The following is a 24,954-nucleotide window of genomic DNA, read 5'->3' on the forward strand; positions in this document are numbered from 1 at the left end:
CACCACACCCAGCTAATTTTTTTTGTATTTTTAGTAGAGACGGGGTTTCACCGTGTTAGCCAGGATGGTCTCTATCTCCTGACTTTGTGATCGGCCCACCTGGGCCTCCCAAGGTGCTGGGATTACAGGCGTGAGCCTCCGCGCCCGGCCGATTGGGATATTCTTAAAAGAATTTTTGAAGATGACCTCCTGATTCTGCCACTTCACCCTAAGGCTCCAAAACAAGGAGTTCCCTAGAGTCCCTAGGGAACTCTGTTGACTGATCCCATGTGGAGACAGGCTTTACTTTTCCATTCATCACACCTCCCTTCTGCCATTAAGAAAGAGAAGATACATAATAAATAGTGAAAGGCTAGACTCATCACTTCTAAAAGTTGCTGACACCCTACCAATAAGAAGATGCTACATGAAACTGTTTCTGATTATTCTAGAGTATTTAAATTACACTGACATTTATATGTGGCATTTAATTTGAAAAAAAACCCTTTATGGCAATTTAGCAAAAGAAAATTAGAATAAGTTTAAAAAATAATGCAAACGTTAATATCAAGGATACATATTTTCTGAGTACTACTAACTACAGATAAAGGTACTGTCATGTATAGCTGGTTCATGAGTTTTTCATAATATCTGTCTGGTAAGCATAAGGTTTGAAGGTTATATAGAGAGAAGCATTGTTTTGGTATTTCCTTATTTGACATAAAACATTTAACTTTCTACAACTGAGAAATCGATTGTTACAAAGCTGTGTCATTATATTTATGTTTGATGCCAAATTCATTATTTAGGAATTTGGCTCCACTGTCCATAAATTACTTGGTGCTGTCAGAATACAAATAACTCGGTGCCACATTTATTTCTCCCTAGTTTTGTTCTGACATCATGGAAAAACTTGACACCGTGCTTCCACTGGCTCTGGCATGCAGAGATGATTCTTTTCCGGAAATTAGAGCAAACTTGGTGGAGGCCTGTTGTAAAGTGGCAACAGCTGTCCTGCAGAGACTGCAAGAGAGAGCCAAGGAGGTTCCTTCCAAAGCACCCCTGAAAAACCTGCACACATACCTCTCCACGGCAGTGTATGTCTTCCAGCATTTCAAGCGATATGATAATTTGATGAAGGAAATTACTAAAAAGTGAGTGTTGTTTAAATTAAGTTGATGGCCATGCTTGAAGAAACATGTAATCTTTGGATATCACAGGAATGAAATTTTGGTAATAAGATTTGAGAAAGAGAAAGTAATAATTAACATGGTGAATTATTTTCATTTGTCTTAACTAGGAAATATCAAAAAGGTGAAGCATGGGAGATATTAAACTAGATACGTAGATAGTAAGAAAGGTATTCTCTCTAAAGCCACACTCAAAAGACCCATGCATTTTCTGCACCCTAACCCAGCGCAACTATTTTCTGCATGTTGTTATTACATGAATGAACACACCCTTTTGTTTTGTAAGGTGCATTATACTGACCACACTGAAAAGGAAAAATAAACTTGTTGTCTCATGGAGTGGACTTAGAAAATAAATTCATTGTAATCTATTCTAATGATCAATGTAAACATATTTCAGGACAGCCAGTTAGTAATAAAGTACAATATTTGAAGAGGAAGCATCTGGCAGTCTGATTTTCATGTATTTGTAGTCTAAAACTACAGTATGTTTTCTGTATAGAGAGAAAAATGACCACAGGTATTAATTATCACATGGCCTTTCTTGTTGCCCTTACACTGTCTAGATATAACATGGCTGCTTGCAAAAGAAATATGTAGACGTAGCAGTCCTGTGTGACCCCAAGAATCTATTCTATATTCTTTATCCAGCCTTTACAGTCCATTACTTATGAAAGAAAGCAGTGTAATATTCATAGCTAAAGATAAAAGTAGAATAAATTTGGCTTGATGTAGGGTATAACTGATATTTCTTTAATTCTCATAAGTAGTCAGATGTTGTGATTCAGGCTTGAATTTATAAACAAAATGTGCCAGAAATAATTTTATTTAATATTTCTGTAGAATTTTAAAAAAACAGTTTATGAGATAATTGATATCTACAAAATTACAATTTTTAAAAATAAAGACTGTGTTTGTGGTACATTTGATAGCTTTATAAAAGTTGGTTCTGACAAGTGCATGTTGTTCTCTAGTAATAACAATAACCTAATGCCTAAATAATGCACTGATCTCTAATAATAGGCTTACAAAGAATACTTTCATTTTTGAATGATGTATTGACAATACAGTTTGTCTCAAGTTGAAGTGCATATTTGTAGAACAGCAGATGTACGTTTTCAAAGGGCTTGCGAAACAAAGACCAGCCTTTTTTTTTTTTTTTTTTTTTTTTCCTTTTTGGAAAGTGAATGTGGATGCAGACTTCAGCATTAAGAGGAAATGAATGATTGATATCTAATAATCAAAACCACTTGTAGTACTGGAGATTGTTATCTCCTACTGCACAGGCCTTAAATCTCTGTCTCTTTGATCATTCTCTCTGAACAGACCCATATTCCTGGTGCCTGTCCAACGATATCAGGAATTCATCAACACTCTACAGTTTCAAGTTACGAACTACTGCGTCAGAGTTTGTGCTACAAGCATTTTACAGGATGCTGAGAGCCACCACTGGGATGACTACAAAGCTTTTTATGAGGTGTGAAGTTAAGTTTACTATCCCTCCTTTTTACACAAATATGTTTTACTGCCTACCTGCTTTCTGGCTAATTAGAAACATGAGCTTGGCATTACTGATACACGAAGACTGTTAGGATAATATTTTTAAAATATTGAATTCATACTTAGGAAAAACACTGTTTTTAAAAACCTGAAATAAATTAGACATCAGAACTCTCCTTCTGCTTAAAAGTAAAAATAACTTAATTTGAGCTGCAATATTGTGCCGTATAGTCGGAATATAATGGGACACGATGAAAACTCAAAGAGATAACAATGCCAAAATGCTACAACCTTGTATTTTTTCCAAAGGGACCAGTTAGTTATGGATATCCTTGCATTTTTTTTCTTGTTATACACTTCCATATGTATTTGATAAATACCTTTTATTAAGCAGCTTTATTCTTCGTACGTATTTTTTTCCTTCTCATTGTATGTTCTTATGAGTATGCTTTAAGACCCATCTGAGGCCGGGCGCAGTGCTCACGCCTGTAATCCCAGCACTTTGGGAGGGTGAGGCGGGCGGATCACTTGAGGTCAGGGGTTTGAGACCAGCCTGGCTAACATGGTGAAACCCCATCTCTAGTAAAAACACAAAAAATTAGCTGGGTGTGGTGATACATGCCTGTCTGTAATTACAGCTACTCAGGAGGCTGAGGCAGGAGAATGACTTGAACCCGGGAGGCGGAGGTTGCAATGAGCTGAGATCTAGCCACTGCACTCCAGCCTGGGTGACAGAGCTAGACTCTATCTCAAAAAAAAAAAAAAAAAAAAAAAAAGACCCATCTGATCAGTTATAGCTTACCTATTTTCATTTAGCCCATGTTTTGAAATCCCAAATTGAAGCCTAATGATTCCCAGTGCAACCAAACCCAGGATCAATTAAAATTATTCATCGTCAAGCTTCATTAGTTTCCCTTCACCTAAATCTCATTGATTATGCACAGACCACAATATTTGAAATTCCTCGAACTTCATTCCAGGGCAGGGTGAAACATTTATAATATCTTAATAAAAGGTAAACAAGGTTTAAAAAATTTTCAACAGCCATGCCCAGTTTCATTAACTTTTCCATTTTACCCTTTCCTCTAGATTGAAGTTTGTGACTTTCATTTTCTTGATTGTCCTAATCACTATAGAGTATTGAGAAAACAGAGTGGAGTTTTATTCAACAGAATCGCTCCTGTCACCTCGCATGCACTGAAGGTTCCTGTGGTTTGATTTATGCCTGAGTTATTATCATAATAAATGTTACTACAACAGAGAGGAGCGGCTAATAAGAAGCTCTCTTAAAGGACTTTCCACTTTTTCTAAGGCCATTTCATCTCTCATTCAGAGGCCCTTCCCAGAGAGTTTTTCTCTTTGCAAGAGCATCCATATAGAGTTTTCCAAACCTGACATACTTCAAACAGTCATGGAAGCAGCGAGCAGAATGAGAAAGAGAAAGTGGTATGGTGCAGCTGGTAGCCTGAGATAAGAATGAAAGTATTGGTCTTCCCCTCTCCTGGCAGCATCATATTTTCCTTATTTGCCTTGAAGTAAACTGAGTGGTTGAAAATGAATCCTACTCATGTTTCAAACTATTTCAATATGTCAGTGTACTACTAATGAGCAATTTTATATGATGTTTTACATGAAGGACAGGTATCATCTCACTATATGTTCAACATAGGGGTATTATGTTTCCTCTTATGCAAATTGGGAGCTAGAAGAGTCGTACAGTGTAAATAAGTGGATGCATTGAGAACCTGTTATTGAAGTTACCAAGTATTTTAAAAACCAACAAATTACCATGTAACATGCAGCTCTTAGATCTTATGACAAGGCTTTAGCTTCAAAGACAGAAATAACGAGATAGTTACCCTGTGATTACATGGTACTGTAGCTTCCATATACTTACATGGTCAGTAGTTACAATTTAATTGCAGAGTTAGTGGTGGTTATTTGTTCTCAGAAAAATAAAGTGATACTTTTTTTAATCTATCAAAAATAAGAACCTTCTAAAAATAGCACTGATTTTAAACTGTTTTGACAACTGGCGTATCTGACATGGTTTTATCTTGCTTACTGCACCCCTTTCTTCTGCTCTCCCCATTATTCCAACTGATTTGTGAAACAGAATTGGTATGTTTTTGGCAGGCCTGCTTTGAGAGGGAAAAAGATGATATCTGCCTGACTGGGGGTGAAGGGTAGGATAGAGATCTCAAGGGAACCTATCGCCATGTGCAGAGCATAGTAAAGAAATAGTAAAATAATTTACAAGATATGCAGCAATATTTGCTCATGTTTTGTGATAGCAAGTGAGATCTAGATACATTATTTCCATTTTCTAAACTGTCAACTTGAGAGAGTCAGAGTTCTGTATCTCTCTGATGAGGTGCTGGTCACGATGGCACAGTGGGTGTTCAGATTACATGTTTAAAATTAAGCTTTTAGGGTAGTTGACATCTGTTCAGTTTTAGGAACTTGTGTTTTCCAATAGTCAAAGAATAAAGAATTGTCTGTTCAAAGATAATATTGAGTGGCTTCTATAATAAAGCCCAGCTGCTTGTTTCCTGATATATAATCTAAATAAAAGCTCACATGTGTTTACATTACAGTGGGTCTGCAAAAATAACAGATGTTTACTAGCAGAATACTTCTGAAATGACAACAAATAAGGAAACAGGTCAGAAAAATAAATGAATCACATTTAGTTTAATGAAAACCCTTGCGTACATTGAAGTTGTATGAATTTAAAAAGAATTGTTAGAACAAAGACCTATTTGAAATATTTTAAAGTAAACATGAAGTTTATAATTTAAAAAGTCTTAAAATGAGTATTTTTTTACTTTTAAGAGAAGAAATCTGTGTGCCTAAAGTTACTTTTATTTTCTAATTTATCTCTAAAGGGTAGCTATTGAAGAAATTGGTTTTTCATATTTTGAAGAATATGAGAAATCATTTTGATCATGTTGTAGTAAGAACTCACCCATTTCCGTAGGCAAAGTTAGTGTAAATCATTCATGCTAGTCACTAGCAACTGGAGTCAGTTTTGCTTAAATTTACATGCAACACAAAAGGTATAAGAGAATCAGGCATTCAAACTCCTTCCTTAGTTTAAAAAGTATTCATCGAAACACACAACAAAGAAAGCATAAAAAACTATAATTTTGCTGCTTCATCATTAATTTTGTAATTTCTTTTTTCTTAAAAAGTTTAGATGCACACCTTATTAGGAAATCAGAAGCCAGTGGCCAAAGTCCCCTCCAGTTTGAGCTCGACTCTGACATTTTAATGCCCAAGTTTCTTACCCAAAGAATACAAATTCTACTAATTTATAAATGCCATTTGAAAGTCAGTAGATAATGACTATAAATTATTATTGTTTCGATGGCTGCAGAAGATATTAGTAATCAAAGAAACTACCAGAAGAGTAATACATAAAGAAAATACTAATGGGAGTGTCTGCATAAGAAATGATCACTTTTGGTATAAGAGAACAGCAGATTTTTTTTTTTTTTACATGACATTTGCCTGACAAATACAGATAGTGGGCAAAGCAGAAATTTTAAGTAAAAGATAATCACTTGGAATATAATAGGAAATTTCACTAGTTTAACTTCTGATATATTAACATAATCAAGATAATGCTGGAAGAATGTGTTCTAATCTTCCTATTTCAAATAACCATTTGATCTGATTTAAAGAAAATGGGGTGAAACTACTGGCATACCTCCCTGAGAGTACGTGTTACCTGATTAATGCTTGTAAATCACTTGAGGCCACCCTCTTCTTTCTGCCTGTTCCCCTTGGCCTTGGCCATTGTTAGTTCTTCCTCTGCAGTCAGAAAATTTGGCACACAGAAGAGATCTGTACAGGGGTGGAAAGGAATGAAAATATGACTCTTTAAAAGTACAAGGTGCCATAAAAATACTAAGAAATGATGATAATATGTGCCTAGGCTTTAAAAAATCTTGTAAACTCAGACTATTGTGATATCTGCTTCTAGTATTGTTATTTAAATACCATAGGCAAAATAGCCTAATGTAATGATCTTCGATAGCTACCCATTCCCCTTGGTTTCAAGAATGTTCCTAAGAATGCAGTATGCAAGTTTATTTTTACTCCTGTCACTTCATTATAATGTGAAATCTGAAACATTTATAAAATTACCTCAATGATACTAATAGGCTCAGAAAAATATAACTACTGAAATGATTCAAATAGATTTTAATTTTAGAAGAATCAGTCCACTATCTTAAACAAGCTACCATGGTTTTTTCACAAACTACAAAGCTAGTTGTTTAAAAATAAATTTTAAACCCTAGGCTAGGTATAGGTAAATCAAGGCTATGCTAGGCTAAATGTTTGTGATCTGGATTTGCACTAGAATGTCTAGTCTCATAATTGAAATAAAACATCTGTTCCTTTGTCAATAAGGATGTTTTACATCTTATAAAAAATCTTTGTTGGTCTTCTAGTGTGTCAAACTCTTTAGCTATTTCCTTTCAGCCTGAACTAATTAGGTTCATAGGAAGCAAACTGACATTTTAGAAGATGTAATTCTATGGTTTAACGTTTGGTGGCTTTGCCAGGGTGAAAGATGTTCCTTCTCGATCCAGATGTGGCATTATTTCTGCTGGGCTCTTCGTTACGATCTCTGGACCATTCTGCCTCCTAAGTTAGCCCAGGAGATTCTAGCAGAAGTGCTGGAGAAATCTTTGGGTCTACTGGCCTCCAGATACACTCGGGCCCACCCCAGCCGCAAAAGAACTCCACAGTTAAGGTAACTGAAGTTCTGAAAAACATTGCTTTTCAAGAAAACTTTTCATTAGTTGGGTATAAAGCAGAATTCTGAATCTCATGACATACTCCTTATATATTTAACATGCTTCTAACATCTGAAAAGAAATCATATTCTATTCTCCTGAGTTATTTAGGTGGAAATATGAAACCTGAATCGAAATAAATTTGTTCTTTTTATTCCTTAAAATTGTCTATAGAATCCACTTGTTTCTAAAAAAATGATTCAAGGTGTCTTATAATCGAGGATATAGATACACAAATGTTAATAAGATAAAAATAGAAAATTAAGGCCCTGAAATTGATACCAAAGCATCCATGCTGTGATGGAGCAGTCAGTTTGACACATTTGATTTTGAACTTCTAGGCAACCAGGGGATTTTAGTTGTTTTTTGTTAACCCTTTAAATATAGAAACTTATCTTCATTAAGAAAACCTAATTATTTTCTTCCTAATATATTCTAATTATTTTTTCCTTTTATTTTCACTATTTGTTACTAACAGCCAGTTCAACAAAATGTGAAATCACAGAAAATGAGGAGCAACAGTCACTGAGTATTAAATAAGACTGAATTATAGTACAATTCTATGAGTTCTCTAGGCAATGAATGTATGAATTGTGCTTACATCACTACAATGGTCTTGTATGTATATGAAGAAAAGGCTTTTGTTTTGTAAATATTCTGTATAATGTGATTCAGACCTTTTAGGCAGAATAATCTTTTTTCAGATGTATTTTAGGAGGAACCTACGGACATGGGAGTCTTTTTTTTTTTTTTTTTTTTGGCAGGAGGAATCATTTCCTGATCATGTTCTTGTAAAGCGTGCTGCAATTTGAAGGGCATTTAGGTCCTGCTGCAGTGTTTCATAAATACGGTATTTTGCACAGGCTGTTTTGAATTACTGACTAGATTTTTTTTAAAAATTGAACTAAGAATAGATGGAAAATTCCTTTTGAAAGCAAAGAATACCTTCGTTCTTTTCCTTATATAGCATAAATCACTTTTGATTATGAAATGGCAAGTCATTATGTGAAATCAGCTTTACTGTTAGCTCATGAAATAAGTAGAAATGGGTAGTATATTTAATTAATTAACTGTAGAATAGAGACTTTCGGTTTTTATTTTCTGGGTGGTTGCATAAAAATGCCATGCAATGTTAGAATTATTGCTTCTAGTTTTTGTAAGTAAAATATATAAATATTTTTATTTGACTGGCTACTCCTAAACCACCATTATTATGGAAATCAGATTGTGTATGTGTGTTTCTACATATATATTGGATTAGAAATTGTTTATCTAGCAATTAGAAAAAGCATATACAAACTAAAATTAAATCTTTATAAAGGCTATTATTGATTCTTTTAATATTCCAGTAGCCTTCAAATGTCACATAACTAAGCCATATATATGATTTACATATGTGTCATATATTATTAATATGTAATATTTATTATATAATAAATTTGAAGCCAAAATGTCATTTTAAAAGATCCTCAAACTTGTATTTTTCTTATCACTTCAAAATTTTCATCTTCTGTTTCTTCAACCCTGAATTTAAAACAAAACAACCAAAAAAAGGAAACTAACTTAGGTCTGTTCAATTTAGTTATGTGCCAAAATAATAATTAAAGAGATCTTTGGGTCCCTATTAAAACTCAAGAAAGATGGAAACAAAGAAATAAGTCTATGAATGAGATAAATAATACAGCATATTTTCCACAAATTTATTTAATATTAAACATTTCTGAAACTATAGGCTTCTCGATTTGAGCTTCGTTTGTCATTTCTTCTTATCTCCCACTTGCTGGGAGAACGTGCTACCAATCTTGTAACTTTTTTTTGACAGTTTGCTCATGAGTGAGGAGAATTGTTCTGCCATGAAATTTTAACCTATCATACATACATATGGAAAATAGCAAATTTTTCTTTTCATCTAGCTTCTCTTTGACTCAGTGTAATTTCCGGGATGATCTCTTGAGTTTCTTGAACAGAATCCTAATAATGTAAAATAAACATTTTTTAAAAGCACTCCTAAAACGCTATTACAGAGCTCACCATCCCTAAAGATAATGGTATTGTGGGTCATCTAACACCTAGAAATTCAAAGAGTATCTATCTTTCATACTTTCTATTTGGTTTAGATCTCTGAAGCTCTGGTATCTAACTGAATTCTTCTATTCTTACATATGCTTAGTACAAGAGATATGAATTAAAGTGCCTACCAAGCAGAAACATTATTTTGTTTAACATGATTTTCTCTTCTTTCTTTCCAACAGACTTGATGTCACAACCATTTTGATATGCACTGAGAACATGTTATGGTCCATTTGTACATCTGTACAGAAACTTTTGAATCCTCATCAGCATACAGATGATAAAATTTTTAAAATTCATACCCATTGTAATAATCTGTTTACAACATTAGTCATTTTGACTTCACCGTTAACAGAATTGTATAAGTAAGTATCAAATGTATTTTCCTTTTAGCTATTATGATATACAATAATGTGATTAACAAGTTATTTCCATAACACTTATTGAATTATGTGAAGTTACAAGTAGAAATCTTTTGAAGTGCATTTTTGATACTGTGAACTGGGCCATTTTATAAAACCAACACCAACCAATAGAGTTTCATAATTCTCAATGCAATTCAGTGCCCGAAAATGTGTTATGTCTCTATTGGTCAACCCCATTCAGCTGATAAAGCTCTAATATAATCAGGAACATTTTTAGCTTCACTATTTGGGTTGTTTAAATGATCAAATTATATTGATGGCCTGATTATCACAGTGATTTTTTGATACTTTATGAAAAAGAAAACTATATTTGAGATATACCTTAGCTAGCAATGGCAAATGGAAATAGAAATAATAATTACATTTTTAAAATGTGGAAATATTTTACTTAGCTCAACAAATAAGATTTAGAAAAATCTAGAAATGTGGAATTACTTTGATTTCTGGTTAATGCAATTCAAATCTGTAATGTTATAGAGGAGGTTAGAATATGTCTTATCATAAAACATTAATACCATTTTGTTTATATCCTCCTCCAAAATTGTCACTTTTATTTTTTAACCAAATAATTGTATCTTCATGGGTAGTAAAAATTTCACATGTCTATTTCTAAGGATAAATCAGGTCAAGTGTTTCTTTGCATAACATTCTGGTAAAAGCGATATACAAATCTTAATTTTTAATAAATTTTGACACATTTGTATTAGATATTCTAAAAGAATTAACAGCTTTTATTTCGGCTTCGCCTACTCTGACTTTCAATAAACCCATTGTTTCCAGAGTGTTCCTTCTAGCAACACACGTTGAGAACTACTTTTAGAAATGGAGAATTCTTTCAGAAAGGGGAAGAAACAGTGAGATAAATCACCATACGGTTGATATTATGTACATAATGGTTCATAATCATAAAAAGCTCAAGTCTGAAGCCCATAATAAATCCTAGGAAACTAAACTGATTTACCATAGATGAAAAAATTGCTATGCTCTCAGTTCAATGGGTCATTTCATCTAAGAGGAAGGCCCTGTGAAAATCGGGAACAAAGTTGACAAATTTCATGGATTGGTCATGGTGAGCAATATTGAATTTCATGCTTTGTCACAGATGAATTGATCAATTTTAGCCCCCCAATGCATTTGTAAAACAAATAAATTATTACCAAAGATTGCATATTTTAATAATAATGTAACATACATTCATTATTGTTAACCTATGGCTTTTTGATACATTTTTAACAACTATGCAAGTACTCAAATCTCTATGATTTGTGCATTAGATATTGCACTGTAACCTCATTCAGCAAATTTAAATTGCTAATTTCAACCAGGATTACAGAACATTTTACGCTAAGCACTGCCTCTGGTTTTTCTTAATATAAAACATAGATAGCTATATTGCTTTGAAGCATGAACAAAAATCTAGATATACTTTAATTCTTTTAAAATATTTCTCAGTTCAAAAAATTTCAAAAGTTTTATCCATTTATGTTTACTTAAATGTCATGATTGTTTTCCTAGACTACATATCTAATCTTTGAAATATACTTTTGTTTTGTATTGACAAATGAAATCTACAGGGCAGCATGTTCTTTGCCAATTAGGGAAAAATATATTTGTGTGTTGCAAGAACTCTATAGACTTATTGGGCTTTTTTACACATCCAAGATATGAATCCATCATACTATTAGCATATTAGAAAAAATTGTGAATCTCACATTAAAAAATTAAACCACATTCTTTGAGGAATTGGTGAAAAGTAGCAATCAGATGTTAATCGTATTGAATTTTTATAAACGGTACCTGACATTTGTCACTCTACGTGATATGCCCTTTTAGAAGATGACTGCCTTTATTTCAAGTAGTTCTGACAGATGAACTGAATGTGTTTTCCTTTCTGAACTTAGCGTAGGACCACGAAATCCCTGGACAGGAATACATGATTTTAAAGTCTTTTCAGGAAGAAGGAAACCTGTTTGCAAAAATATGTGTTCTTTTTTAACTCGCCTTTATAGATTTCTGTTAGAATGTTGTAAAAGGAGTACTTCAGCTTTGTTCTCCAGGGAAAGGAACATGCTGAAACAGAAAATATTCACCATGTATTTTCCAAAGTGCTTATCACTTATATTTCTTTCATAAAGGCAGTTAAACTGCAGGTTCCGAAGCATATTCACATACATGTTCATACACATCCCCACCCAGTGATTTCATATGTTGCATTTTGGATGCGTAGACTTTAGTTTTAGTTCATGTGTAGCAGGTTAAAAATTAATTACTAGAATTTTTGGGTAAATGCAATTCAGTTTCAATTCGACAAATGTTGTTGCCTCTCTAGCCCCTATGATTAAAGATAAGGGATGCAACAATGAACCAGATTTAATATCTGCCACAAGTAATTTAAGAAAAGATGATGATATTTTTTATTTTAAATTAAAATAATATTGTCCTCCCTAAATCTATAATAAAAGGTAGAATTAGATAATGAATTTCATATGTATATCTAATGTCTATATCTATATTTATCCAAATGTTTTGATGTGTTATACCAAAACTCCTAATAGTAGAAACTTTCTGAAAGCTGGCTATTTCAACATTTAATAAGATGGAAGTGTGGGATTTCAATACAACTGCCAACAAGTCATGCAAAAGATAGGGTCATCAGAAATATACCCAAAGGTAGATCACTAAGCCAAGGAATAGCAGCCTCATCTTGGGGTCCATTTGTTGTCACTCATAAGGCTTTTTTAGTCACCAAATTCCAATGCTCTGTCTATAGTTCTGTTTCAAACTAATGTTAGGGCTTTCGAGGTTATGGCCTTACCCTTTGTTTAAAAAGAAACTATTTCACTGTCTCTCAGAAAATAAAATAGGCCTTTGCTTTTCCTACCTCAGGAATGACTGGCACACCTTGGAAAATAGGCAGGTCCTCAAGTTAAGCATAGAATATGCTTATGTGAAATGTTGAGCATATGGTCATATGGCCCAACAATGAAAGTATTATGTCCACACAAAAATTTGTGTAGGAGTGTTCAAAATGTTATGTCCGTACAAAAATTTATGTAGCAGAATTTTTTAAAATAACACAATGAGAAAGCAGCCAAATGTCCATCAACTAGTGAATGGATACATAAAATGTGGCATATCCATACAGTAGAATATTATTCCGCAATAAAGAGGAATAAAGTGCTAATATGTGCTGCCACAGGGATGAACCTCAAAAACATGCTAAGTGAAAACAGCCAGACACAAGAGCCCACACATTGTTTGATTCTATTTATTAGAAATGTCCAGAATAGGCTTATCCGTAGAGACAGAGAGTAGATCAGTGGTTACCAGAAGGTGAGGGGAGGAGGGAATGGGGAGTAACTGCTAATGGATACAGAGTTTCATTTGGGAATAAAATATTCTAAAATTAGATACTGATGAAGGTTATGCAGCTGCATAGTATAACCATCTATATAGTATATATATAGTATAAACCATCTAATTATATACTTTAAATGGGTAAATCTTGTGGTATATGAATTATACATCTCAATAAAGTTGTGAAAATGAATATAGACTGAATGGAAATTTAAACATACTTAAAATGATTTTTTTTTTTAAAAAAAAAGGTATCTGGCAGAATGCAAAATTTTCCAGAAAGTGAAGTTTCTTGTCTTAGTCATTTTGTTTAGGTTCAATGACTCCCTTTATCCACCTTCCTGTAAACATTATTTTAAAAGGGAAGTCTCATTTTTTTAAAAACACAAAATTAAACAGCTTTATGTGTCATCCTAATAAGGTTAAAATACTCCAAAAGAGCCAGTCATTAAATTTAGAGAGGGCTGCTCCCAGAATATTCGACTGGCTGACTCCTGGTGTACCCCGAGGTCCAGTCTTTCTTTCTCTCCACCTCCTGTCCTCAACCTGCCCGTTGGCTGTCTACCACCCACAATTGCTCTTCACAGATGGCCCTTAAAACTCATCCTCCTTTTAACTAAGCAAGGTCTGGTAATACCTTTTATTCATTCTTTCTTTCTTTTGCCATGTATTTACCATGTATCTACTATGGGCCAGTTATTCTCTAACCTCCGGTTATCATTTGCTAACCTCAAAGAGTTATTTTCATCATGAGAAATTCAAGGCACTTAAATGTCACTTAATGACATTTAGGCAACAACTTATAGTCTCGGGTATAATGCCGGTTTTTGAAAGCGAAGCAGCGACTTAGCATTCTGTTTAAAATCTTGAATTCAGTATTCATAGGTAGTTGTCTGTGATTCTAGGGCCATCAGAAAGGTTCACATGTCCTCAGTTATCTCGAGCTTTCCAGGGCTATCTTAGTTATTCAGTTTCACATTAATTCTGCCTTGTCTAAGGTTGTGGTCTTCTCTTGGTATGATTTATTGCACGCCTCCAGTGGCCCAGGCACCATGGCAGGCACAGATGACTCAAGAAATCTAACCTGACCCTCCACTCACATAGAGCTTACATCCTTGGGCTACCTTAATTCAGTCATGGAGGTTTATTCCATTAACATCATATTATGAGACCTGTTTCTCCTGCGGGGGCAGCCAAAACAACATGACACAAGAGAAGCATAAAACCCAGCTAACTCTTTTTAGCTCATCAGTTCTTCTCACTTTTGATGTGCATTGGTTTTTATCTCCTTTCAGCATCTGGCTAAATAAGTCCAAAGACCTGATCAGTTTTGTTAAAGAAAAAAGGAATTCTGGCAACATAGGTGTAGATCAGAGAACCCAGAGAGAGTGAATCTAGGACAGAGTGCTGGTGTGGTCAGCAAAGAGGCAGTATAATGCTAAGGCAAGGAAGGGGCATGGCTAGTTGGGGTGGGAGGAAGGGCAAAGGCAAGGAATTTTCCCAAAATCACTCTTTTGCCCTTAAGTAAAGTCATCTTTACAGTGTGTCATTTGGGAATGTGAAGAAATGTACCTGCTTCAAACTTATGACATTTATTTTTAAGAAAGTATTTAAATGTGCTGTATCAAAATTCTCTTATGTCTTGTGAAAAATATAATTCTATGGCTCATACAATTGTATTGTATTTTACTCTCCACTATGAATTATTTAGAGCATCCTCTCTTTTAACTGTACACCAAAACATCATTAGAGGTTATCTAATAGCTAGCTCATAATTTCATTCTCCCATTGAGGCTTGTGGGCCAATTTTCACCCTGTTATACTCTCTAGAATAATGAAACTAATTTGGGATCTTGCTGTGGAATTAAATGCTCATACAGATCTCACTCCCTTTGAGACCATAAACATCTGCCATAATATCTCTTATAGCCAAATAACCTTACTATAACCAGTATGACTGAGAAACTGTCAGTGGAGTGAAAGAGTTTAGGTACTGGCAGAAATGCTCAGATAAATACCATATTGCCAATGGTTTGTCATCTAAGAAATTTATGTACTAAATAACCATGCCATTATTTTTAGATCCTCCTTTATCTTGTCTAGTTGTGAGAATAAAACTGCAGCTAGGCAACCACTTAGACCATCAGAAATTTCACGTCAGTTTTGAAATGGCCATAGACTTTTTTAAGGACAATTTCTACCGATTGTTATCTTATAATGATAACTTACTTATATTGAGTACTTATTGTGTACAAGGCACTTTCCTAAATGCTTTAAATACATTATTCTACTTAATGTTCACACTGACTCTGAGGGGATTTACTATTTTAATCCCCATTTTACAAATGAGAAAACTAAGGCTAAATATACTACCACCAGCATTGCCTGTTAATAAAAGCATATTCAGGATATAAGCCCAGGCTCTCTGGCTCCGGTTCCTGCATGTGCCCATACACTACCTCTATATAACCTTCGATGACCTTACCCTTAGGGTATGGAGCAGATAAAAACGTAAATGCAAAGGGATTGGAGGTAGAGTTAAATCCTATAAAGAAACAAACCAAAATTAGAGCATAGAGAGGGGATAAGGTTGTGAAAGGGTAGTCAGGGAAGACTTAGTAGAGAAGCTTCAGAGGTAGAGCAATCTATGGAGCTACCTGAACATGATAGAGAAGTCATCTAGATAAGGTATTCATTCTTAGAGAAATGAGGTAACCCTCAGACAACTAGACAAATAGGGATTTTATGCAAAGAGATCAAGGAAGTGTGAGGGAAAGTAGGCATAGGCTATGAAAAAGGCTACAAAGATATGTAGTATCTTTGTCCATATTCTCCAGTCCCTCCTGCTCTCTCATCACCCATCCTTTTCTCTGAGTCTTTGAGTCTTTCTCTTCCTTTGAGACTGCCTTTCTCTCCAGGCCACTTGCTGCATCTCCTGTCACATTGTACCAGCACCCTCCTTTTCCTAGCTCTCTTGCAGTGGCGTGGTCCTCCTCATACCCTCACTTTCTTGGGCTCTATCCAGACTCTGGTACACTTTTAGAGAATATCACCCACCTCTCCTTTTATACCTTTCGACAATTCCACTCTTTGCCAAATCTTGGGTAACTCCTTTTTTCATCCTTCCCCACTTGGGTCAAGCCCCTGATCCTTGCCCCATGTGTTTGTTAGCAGATAGCCTTGTTCCTGTGCTTCTCTAAGAAAATCCACACCATCATGAATGCACTTTAACTTCTCATTTCTGTTCTTAATAATTATTCTCCCCACTCACCTCTACATCCTTTGATTACTCTCTGATCGATATGTCTATTTTCCCAATTAGAGTAAATCTTTTTACCTGACCTCTTAATTGCATTTACCTCCTACTCATGGCCTTTTAAATATTCTTTCTATCTTGTCTTGTGGCTCCTTCCCCCAAACATGTCCTATATTAAAAAATGTTCCTCCATTACTATTATGTTTTCCTCCCAAAACAGTTTTCATTCATTGTCTACTTTTATACCTACCACTCACTCAGTGCACTGCAATTGGACTTCTACCCTCAGCATGCTAAGCTAGCAACATGGGCAGGGTCCTCCATACACTCCCGATTGCCAACTCCAGTGGATTCGGTCATTTTCTCTTCTCTTGGCTTCTCTAATACCACTTTCTCCCGTGTCTTGGCCTACTTCTCTGATTATTCCTTCTTGGTTTTGCTAGAATGTTTCTTTTTCTGGCCTTGCCCTTTAAGTGTGGGTATGTTTCAGAGTTTTATCTTTGATCATCTTTACATATTACGTTCCTTTTTTTTTTTTGGTGGGGGATGGGGTGAGGGGGTGTGAATTCATCCATTGCTATGGCTATACCATTATGCTGATGACTTCCACATTGGTGTCTTCAAACCAGACAGCTCTTGTATGTGCTGTATCAGTAAATCCAAATTACTATTCAATGCCTTGCATGTACTTCAGATGTCTGTAGCCCCCTTAACATATCTAAAACTAAGTAAAATACTTGAAATGTATCCTAGGCTTCTTCATTTTCCTTAATTTCCTCCTTCTATCTTCCCACTCATACCATCACCAACTCCATGTCATTAGGAGATGAATATTGTTTTTTCTATGAATTTAACAAGTTTTATATTTGTCTCCTACTTACTATCTCCTGTCTCTTACCTTGGTTCAGTATCTTATCCTCTCTGACCTGTCTACTACAATATCGCCTTCATTATCTCCCTCCCTCCTGCCTGACTCTTTCCAATCTGCTCCCCTCACTACTGCTAAAGTGATTTTTCTAGGATGTAAAACTGCTAGGGTTAATCCCATGCCATAAACTCTTCAATGATTCGTTATTGCCAGTACTAAGTCCAAACTCCTTAGAAAAACATATCCTGGTACCTGGTCTGGCTTCTGCCTACTTCTCTAGCTCACATAGTGGAATACGTGGGATGGAAATATTACAGCCTGACTTTGAAGCCTATTTAAGGAATTTCTATTTTGATCTGAGATTTACTGAGGAAAAAAAAGCCTTTTAAAGAAGAGATGATATATTAAAGTCTAAAAAACATCCAAGTCTATTTAATTAGAAGATGTTCTATTTAGCAAGACAATCAGGGGGAAAGAAGGGTCAAATTTGAAAAAAACATGAAGACACAAGAAGCAAGATGTGGAGTGAAAAGATAAAGGTGGATTTTCAAAATGGAATTCTGTTCTGGATATCAAAAGACACTATTGCTCCTGTACTGTATATAAAGAGAGCTGGTACCACCTCAAAAATTCCATTTCTAGAGCATTCTCAGTCACTGCTCTTAACTCTGTGTAGGAAAATATAACCTCCTGTTGTTATACATTTTTTACTAGCCAAGTTATCTGCTAAAGATTTTATGTAACAAATTCTTTTCTATTGTGTCAAGATTTAGAGTTGAATTTGAGCCAGCCTAGAAAAATGTTGCAGTAACCGTTGATAGTTGTACATCAGATATTCGGGTTGCATTGTTTTAATTTTGAAATTATAATTATGTATTTTACAACTAAATTCTTCTTTATAAACCCTCTCTAGACCCTTAGGAGTATACAAAATTAATTATAAATTCTAATTAATTATTTAATACTTATAAATCACTTTAAAGATTAAAAAGAGGTACCATGATGCTAAAATTTTTACATTAGTGAAGCAAACACTGGCATTTATTGGATCCAGGTTGAAGAAGATAACAATGGTATATAAAAATACTACTCATGGGAAACATAAGTAATATTCATTGTACTATTCTTTATCCTTTTGTCATGACAAATTGTATAACATGAGATTTTAAAAAATTAAATGATAATGGTATTGTTACACCTTCGCCAAGTGTAAGGATTGGTTTTATAGAGGTTCATAAAAATTCTAAGTCTTAACTTGTGGTTTTTCATGGCTGTGCTGACTTGCCCACCTGGCCCCGAGTCACCTATTAACATAAATCCCAAGCGGATGAAGTGGGGGCATTGTCCATTCTAGCACAGTACCGTTTTGTGTAAAAATCATTAACTGAGCCAGGCACAGTGGCTCATGCCTGTAATCCCAGCACTTTGGGAGGCTGAGATGGGCGGATTGCCTGAGCTCAGGAGTTCAAGATCAACCTGGGCAACATGTTGAAACTCCGTCTCTACTAAAATACAAAAAAAAAAGAAAAAAGAAAAATTAGCCAGGCATGGCAGCATGTGCCTGTAACCCCAGGTACTTGGGAGGCTGAAGCAGGAGAATCACTTGACTCTGGGAGGCAGAGGTTGCAGTGAGCTGGAATTGCGCCACTACACTCCAGACTGGGCAACAGAGCAAGACTCTGTCTCCAAAGAAAGAAACAAACAAAAAAAAATCATTAACTGAATCCTAAGTAAAAATCACAAGTTATTTCAATCGTCATAGTTAATGTTTCCTGTATATTCTAAACTAATGATTTGTATTTCCCTAGGACTTTTCAGCATGGCCTGGATGAGTCTACTTCAGATTCCTTAAAATCATGTTTTAAGCAACCATTATATTGGGTTTCTTGCATATCACATTTCTACCCTTCTTTACTCAGGTGAGAGCCTCTAAATGCTATACTATCTGTAATTCTATGATTCCTTTTAAAATTTAATAGAAATTTTTATCTGTGGATATAAATTAACTTATATCTTACAAAAAGAACTTACAACTTTTCACAATTGGCAGGTAAGTAAAGAGTATTATTTCTCTTTTCTTAGCTCAAGAATCAAAGGCATAGGCCTCATAATGCTACTAGCTTATAGCTTTAGTGATGTAATGGAAAACTGTAAAGTTTTGGAATTTAGTTTTATTTTAAAATTTGTCTTTCTTGATATATGACTGGGGATTTGACAGTTCTCAAGCTAATTATCAAACATAGACATATAACTAACTCAGAGCCTTAGGTAGAAGTTGAGAGAGAAGTAACTTTTAAAATTATGAGTAGGATCTTTCACTTTTATTATTTAATTAACAGCACTTAAAAACAAGAAAAATCATTTAAAGTATGAAATGTGCTTCCAGAGTAATCTGATGGCATTTTGTGGCATTATGTGAAATGGCAGTTTGATTTCTTGCTGAATATAACATTGGAAAGTACCTTTCCTTGGTATCTGAGAATAAAAATATCATGTACAGCTAAAGGAGATATTGTTAATCCCCATACATTCTTGATTCATCTTGGAAATACACTATCAGCTATTTTACCATCTAAGCTGACTCTGTCTCTTGAGGAACAAGATTGTCACCCATAAATAGAAGGTGTGAAAACATCATATACGAAAGTTTCCATACACACAACAAACTTACACTGTTTGCCTAATGTGTGCCTATTTCCATGTGGGTAATGAAAAATCCAACATTAATGAGACATAGACCCCATCTTCAAGGACCTCAATGTATTGTCATTACTTCATTTACATATAAAACTTTGTCTACATTTCTGATTAATTCCTTATGATTGAGTCCTAGAAATGGAATAGTCTCAATGCTCTGTCATCTTGTGTGTAAATATATCTTGCCATCTTGCACATAAATATATTTTATTTCATTTGGAATTAAATAGCCAACTCCTTAATACTCATTGTTGCAAAAGTAACAAATGACTGGATCTCTTACAGTGTGAGTCAAGCCAACAAGCTCTGTCATTTGATGAGTTCCTACATTTATAAACATATCTGTTCTCCATGTTATTATCACATTTGCTTTAACCTATTTTACTGCCTGCTTTTATTTTATATCTGGAACCACTGGAGTTATTTTCTTTTAGTTATAAGTCTGTAAGACTTCCACTTCCAAGCTTGCTCAGATTAACCCAGCTAGAGTCCTGGAAATCAGCATGGAAATGGGCTTATCTTTCAAACACTAATTCTTATATTAACTTCTTTCTCTTTTCTATATCTACAGTGAGCAAAAATGCACATTTCTTTTCTTTCTGTTCTGTTTAGCAACCGATCTCCACTATTGTCCTAACACGAAGACTAGGACATGGAGACGACTATTCAGCTAAGAGTGGAAATGAAATTTTATGCAAATTCATGAGGACACTTTAGTAATACGTATTAAAAACTTAAAAATATTTTTGCCCTTTTATCTAACAATTCTGTTTCTAGGAATCAACTATAAGCAATTAATCAGAGAGGTTGACAAAGTTTTATATATGAAGATATCCATCGGAGCATTATTTATAAGAGAAAAAAATGGAAATAAATATTCTACATTGTAGCATTAAACAATTTAGTATGGGATAGTGGCATAATAGACTATTGTGGAGTGATTAAAGGGCTGGGTTTTGAAACATAATTATATGGGGAAATAATTGTGGTAGGTAAGTGAGGGGGAAAATTCAGGTTAGTAATTATGAAATTACCAAAGCCAACCCAGTTTATAGAGTGATAAGTGTGTACCAGACACAGTGCTTAGTGCTTTACATACATTATCTTTTTAAAACCTCACACTAGTTCTGTAAAGTAAGTACTCAGGTGCTTCTTTTATGGAGAGCAAAGTGCTGTATAGGCAGCAATGTTCTGGAGAGAAGAAAATTGGAGGCCAGGCTCTGAACTCAGGCCTGTTCTATTCTAAAGCTTAAGCTCTTGACAACCATACCCCCACCTTTCAAAGGAAAGAGCAGTTAAGGGTGATGTTAACAGGTGTACATGAAAAATCATTCTACTGCACAAATAAGATTGTCAGTTATTAATTATGTAAGGTCTTTTTTGTGATTTAACTTTGTAGGGACTCTGACGTGCTAGTATGTAGTGTTTAGCTCTGCTATGGTCTGAACGTATCCTCCAAAATTCATTTGTTGGAAATATAATCCCCAATGCAACTGTGTTGGGTGGTGGGGTCTAATGGAAGTTATTTATATCATGTGGATTTTTCTGTCTTAAATGGATTAATATTACCATAAAAAGGGCTTACAGGAATGGGTTCATTTTATCTTGCCCTTTTTCTGCCACGTGAGGATGCAGCAAGATCGCCTCACCAGATGCTAGTGCCTTGATCTTGGACTTCCCTGCCTCAAGAACTGTGAGAAATAACTTTTTCTTCTTTGTAAATTACCCAGTCTGTGTTATTCTTTTATGGCAGCACAAAATGGACTAAGACAGTCTCAAAGGAATGATCTAGTATGCAGATTCCCCAAACTTGCTGGGCGAGAGAACTCTTGTTTTGCAGAGAATTAGCAATTGTTGGAAGGTGGAACATCATTGGGAAGTGTTGAACTATGCTATACTATCATATTTAGAGCACAAAAAAAGTACATATAGAAAAATAAATATTGAAAGGATGTATGGTGGTGGGTTTATAGTTTTTATCTGTGGGTGGTAGGATTGCAACCAATTTTAATTTTCATCTACATAGTTGTCTATATTTTCCAAATTTTTTATAGTGATAATAATTTAATTTTATTAATTATGAATACTTTTTTTTTTTTGAGATGGAGTTTCACTCTGTCACCCAGGCTGGAGTCCAATGGCACGATCTTGGATCACTGCAACCTCTGCCTCCCAGGTTCAAGTGATTCTCCTGCCTCAGCCTCCCAAGTAGCTGGGATTACAGGCACGTGCCACCACTCCCGGCTAATTTTTTGTATTTTCAGTAGAGATGGAGTTTCACCATGTTGGCCAGGCTGGTCTTGAACTCCTGACCTCAAGCGATCCGCCCACCTTGGCCTCCCAAAGTGCTGGGATTACAGGCATGATCCACTGCGCCCAACCCGTGAATACATTTTTTTAAAAGCAAAAAGAAAATCTGTTTTCTTTGATTTCTCTTTTATTCACATGGCTTAACCTGTAACCTCTATACAGATGATTTCCAGTTCTACATCTATAGCTCTGAGTGATTACCTATACCCCAACGGTGTATGTCCAGCTGTTCTTATTTCTTGAACACCTGCTTTCTTTCAATGCCATGTCTTCAGATGATCCTTCTTTCCCCTCTTCCCTTGTCCTTCATGCAGGGAGTCTTTTCTATTAGGAGTAACAGTATTGCTACATGCTTCCAAAATAGAATCTTGATTATGATTTCCATGCTGAGCCATTTCTTCCTCTAGTCCTAGTTTATTATTGTGTTCAGTTCATTCTTCTTCCAAACTTCTCTTAGAATCACCCTTGTGTCTCCACCCCCTTATAACAACGTTAGTCCATTTTACTATTATTTAACATGTTTAAAAGACTGTCTTCATTATGTTTCTCTCTCATTCAGAAACCTGTAGTAGCTTCTGCTTCACCACACTGTCACTCCTGGCTTACTTGTTGGAGAGTTTTCTGGCTTATTTCCTGGAGAGTTTTCTCTGCTCCAGTTAAGTCAGTCTCCTCTTGTGTCTTTAAGACTTAGTTATTCCATATTTTTGATATTTAATTTGTTGCTTATTCTCAGCTTCAGGCCCTTGTTTATGCAGTTTCCTTTCTTGGAATACCTTTGGTTCTCTCCTTTGTCTTTCTAAATTCTCCATGCAAGGTATAGTAGGAGGACTCTCACTGATATCCCACCTGCCCATTAGGTGTCATATTTTCAACTAAGTCCATATAATCTGCCTAGAAAGATGTGATCCATGTGATTTGTAATCCAGTGTGCTCAGAGCACTGTACAATCAGAGGAACCCAGGGCAGCAATAAAAGCACTTTTAAAATAACTAAAGTTATTGATTTGCATTTATCAGACATTACAATGGGGATTCCTAGACCACCATTATATGAACTTAAAAATCTCACCTTTCCATTAATTTCCCTCATCTGTATCAGCTGTCTGTGTGAGTCTTTCACCCCCAAATTATCCTTCAAAACTCTATTCTTCACTTTAGCAACTAAAATGAACTGTTCAAGGAAATACGGGCGTTGGATGATGACAAACAAAAAATGTATTAGGCCTATCTTTTGGTAAAGGGGAAGGCTGAGAGGAGAAGTGACTGAAATAGTTAATATCATGAAGGAAGTTAGTAAGTTATTCATCTATTTACTTACTTATTTGTACCTGCATATTGTTTCAGAAAGAATTTAAGTCAACGTTTAGCAATATTAAATAAACTAAGATAATTAATTAAAAGTGGGAGAGAATGAAAGAAACAAGAAGGACATGAAATTCAGAATACAAATAGAGTTAAAAATGTAGTATGGACCATAAATTTGTCTATAATCTTACTAGAGAAAACTATGAAATGGATAAAAACACAATTTTTCATGTTGTCCTAGAACCCTGGGAATAGAGTTTAGAAGAGTTTATTTTAGGGAAAATAAATATATTTTCAAAGCAGTGAGTAAAATGTACTACATTCATTGTCCATAGCAGTGGCATAGGCTAACAATGTGAGTTGATTTAGAAAGGATAATCAGTTTCATACTGGATTAAACTAAGACATGTGGACAATGTATTAATCTCAAGGTTAATACAGATACCATATTGTGCATTCATAGAAATGTTCAAGAAAGAATGCTGTCCTAGTCAATTATAATATGTTGCATTATAATGTCTTTTATCATTTTGTAAACTTTCCTCTTCATGTGGTTTAAAAAAGTATTTTCAGGTCTTCCTTAGCTAAGCAGGTCATAACTGTACACTGAGTCCAAGAAGTATAATCAGTGTGAGTAAACAGTCCATTCATTTTAACTACTAATTTTCTTTTATGGTGACAACATGATGCTTTGATTCATGGCCAGTCCATTTTGAGCTGTATATATTTCTTTCCACTGGGCTTTTTCTTTCTACTATGCTTCTATTCAATGTAATCCTGTTTCGTATTTATCTATATATTTTCCTCCCTAAACATATTAAGCTATCTTTGGTTTCATTATATTCATATTACATGCTATGTGGGTCTTTCCTTTTATTTAGTTTAGCAAGATGTGTTTAATCATTCCTTCAGTAAATGCATTCAAAAAAATGTTCTCCATGTAAGGCATTGTGCTAGGTGTCAATGGTGAAGGAAGAGGCAGGCAATGACATTTGAGACAAAGTCCCTTTCCTCATATTATCACATGTTGGTGAATAAATCAATTGTATTTGCCTACTTGACCACAGTATGTGATACCATTGTCTACTCCCTCCAACTTGAGATATTCTCTTGATTTCCTCCTGAGATATTTACCCACTTTTGTCTTCTTTCTTTCCTGTTGCTGCTTTTCTGTTTCCTTTGCAGGTTCC

The 24,954-nt window shown here is 34.9% G+C and overlaps 1 protein-coding gene across 1 annotated transcript in view; it reads left to right on the forward strand.

Annotated features, from left to right (window-relative positions):
• Positions 1-24,954, forward strand: part of KIAA0825 (KIAA0825 ortholog) — a 498,815-nt gene that overhangs the window by 157,327 nt on the left and 316,534 nt on the right. Inside the window, exons 10-14 of the mRNA XM_011989441.1 lie at positions 868-1,133; positions 2,496-2,646; positions 7,244-7,434; positions 9,730-9,912; positions 19,262-19,372. Coding sequence (XP_011844831.1) covers positions 868-1,133; positions 2,496-2,646; positions 7,244-7,434; positions 9,730-9,912; positions 19,262-19,372 — 902 coding nt within the window. The remainder of the gene's footprint in view (positions 1-867; positions 1,134-2,495; positions 2,647-7,243; positions 7,435-9,729; positions 9,913-19,261; positions 19,373-24,954) is intronic.

This window comes from Mandrillus leucophaeus, unplaced genomic scaffold (assembly GCF_000951045.1).
Source record: "Mandrillus leucophaeus isolate KB7577 unplaced genomic scaffold, Mleu.le_1.0 Scaffold353, whole genome shotgun sequence".
NCBI classification, from domain to species: Eukaryota; Metazoa; Chordata; class Mammalia; order Primates; family Cercopithecidae; genus Mandrillus; species Mandrillus leucophaeus.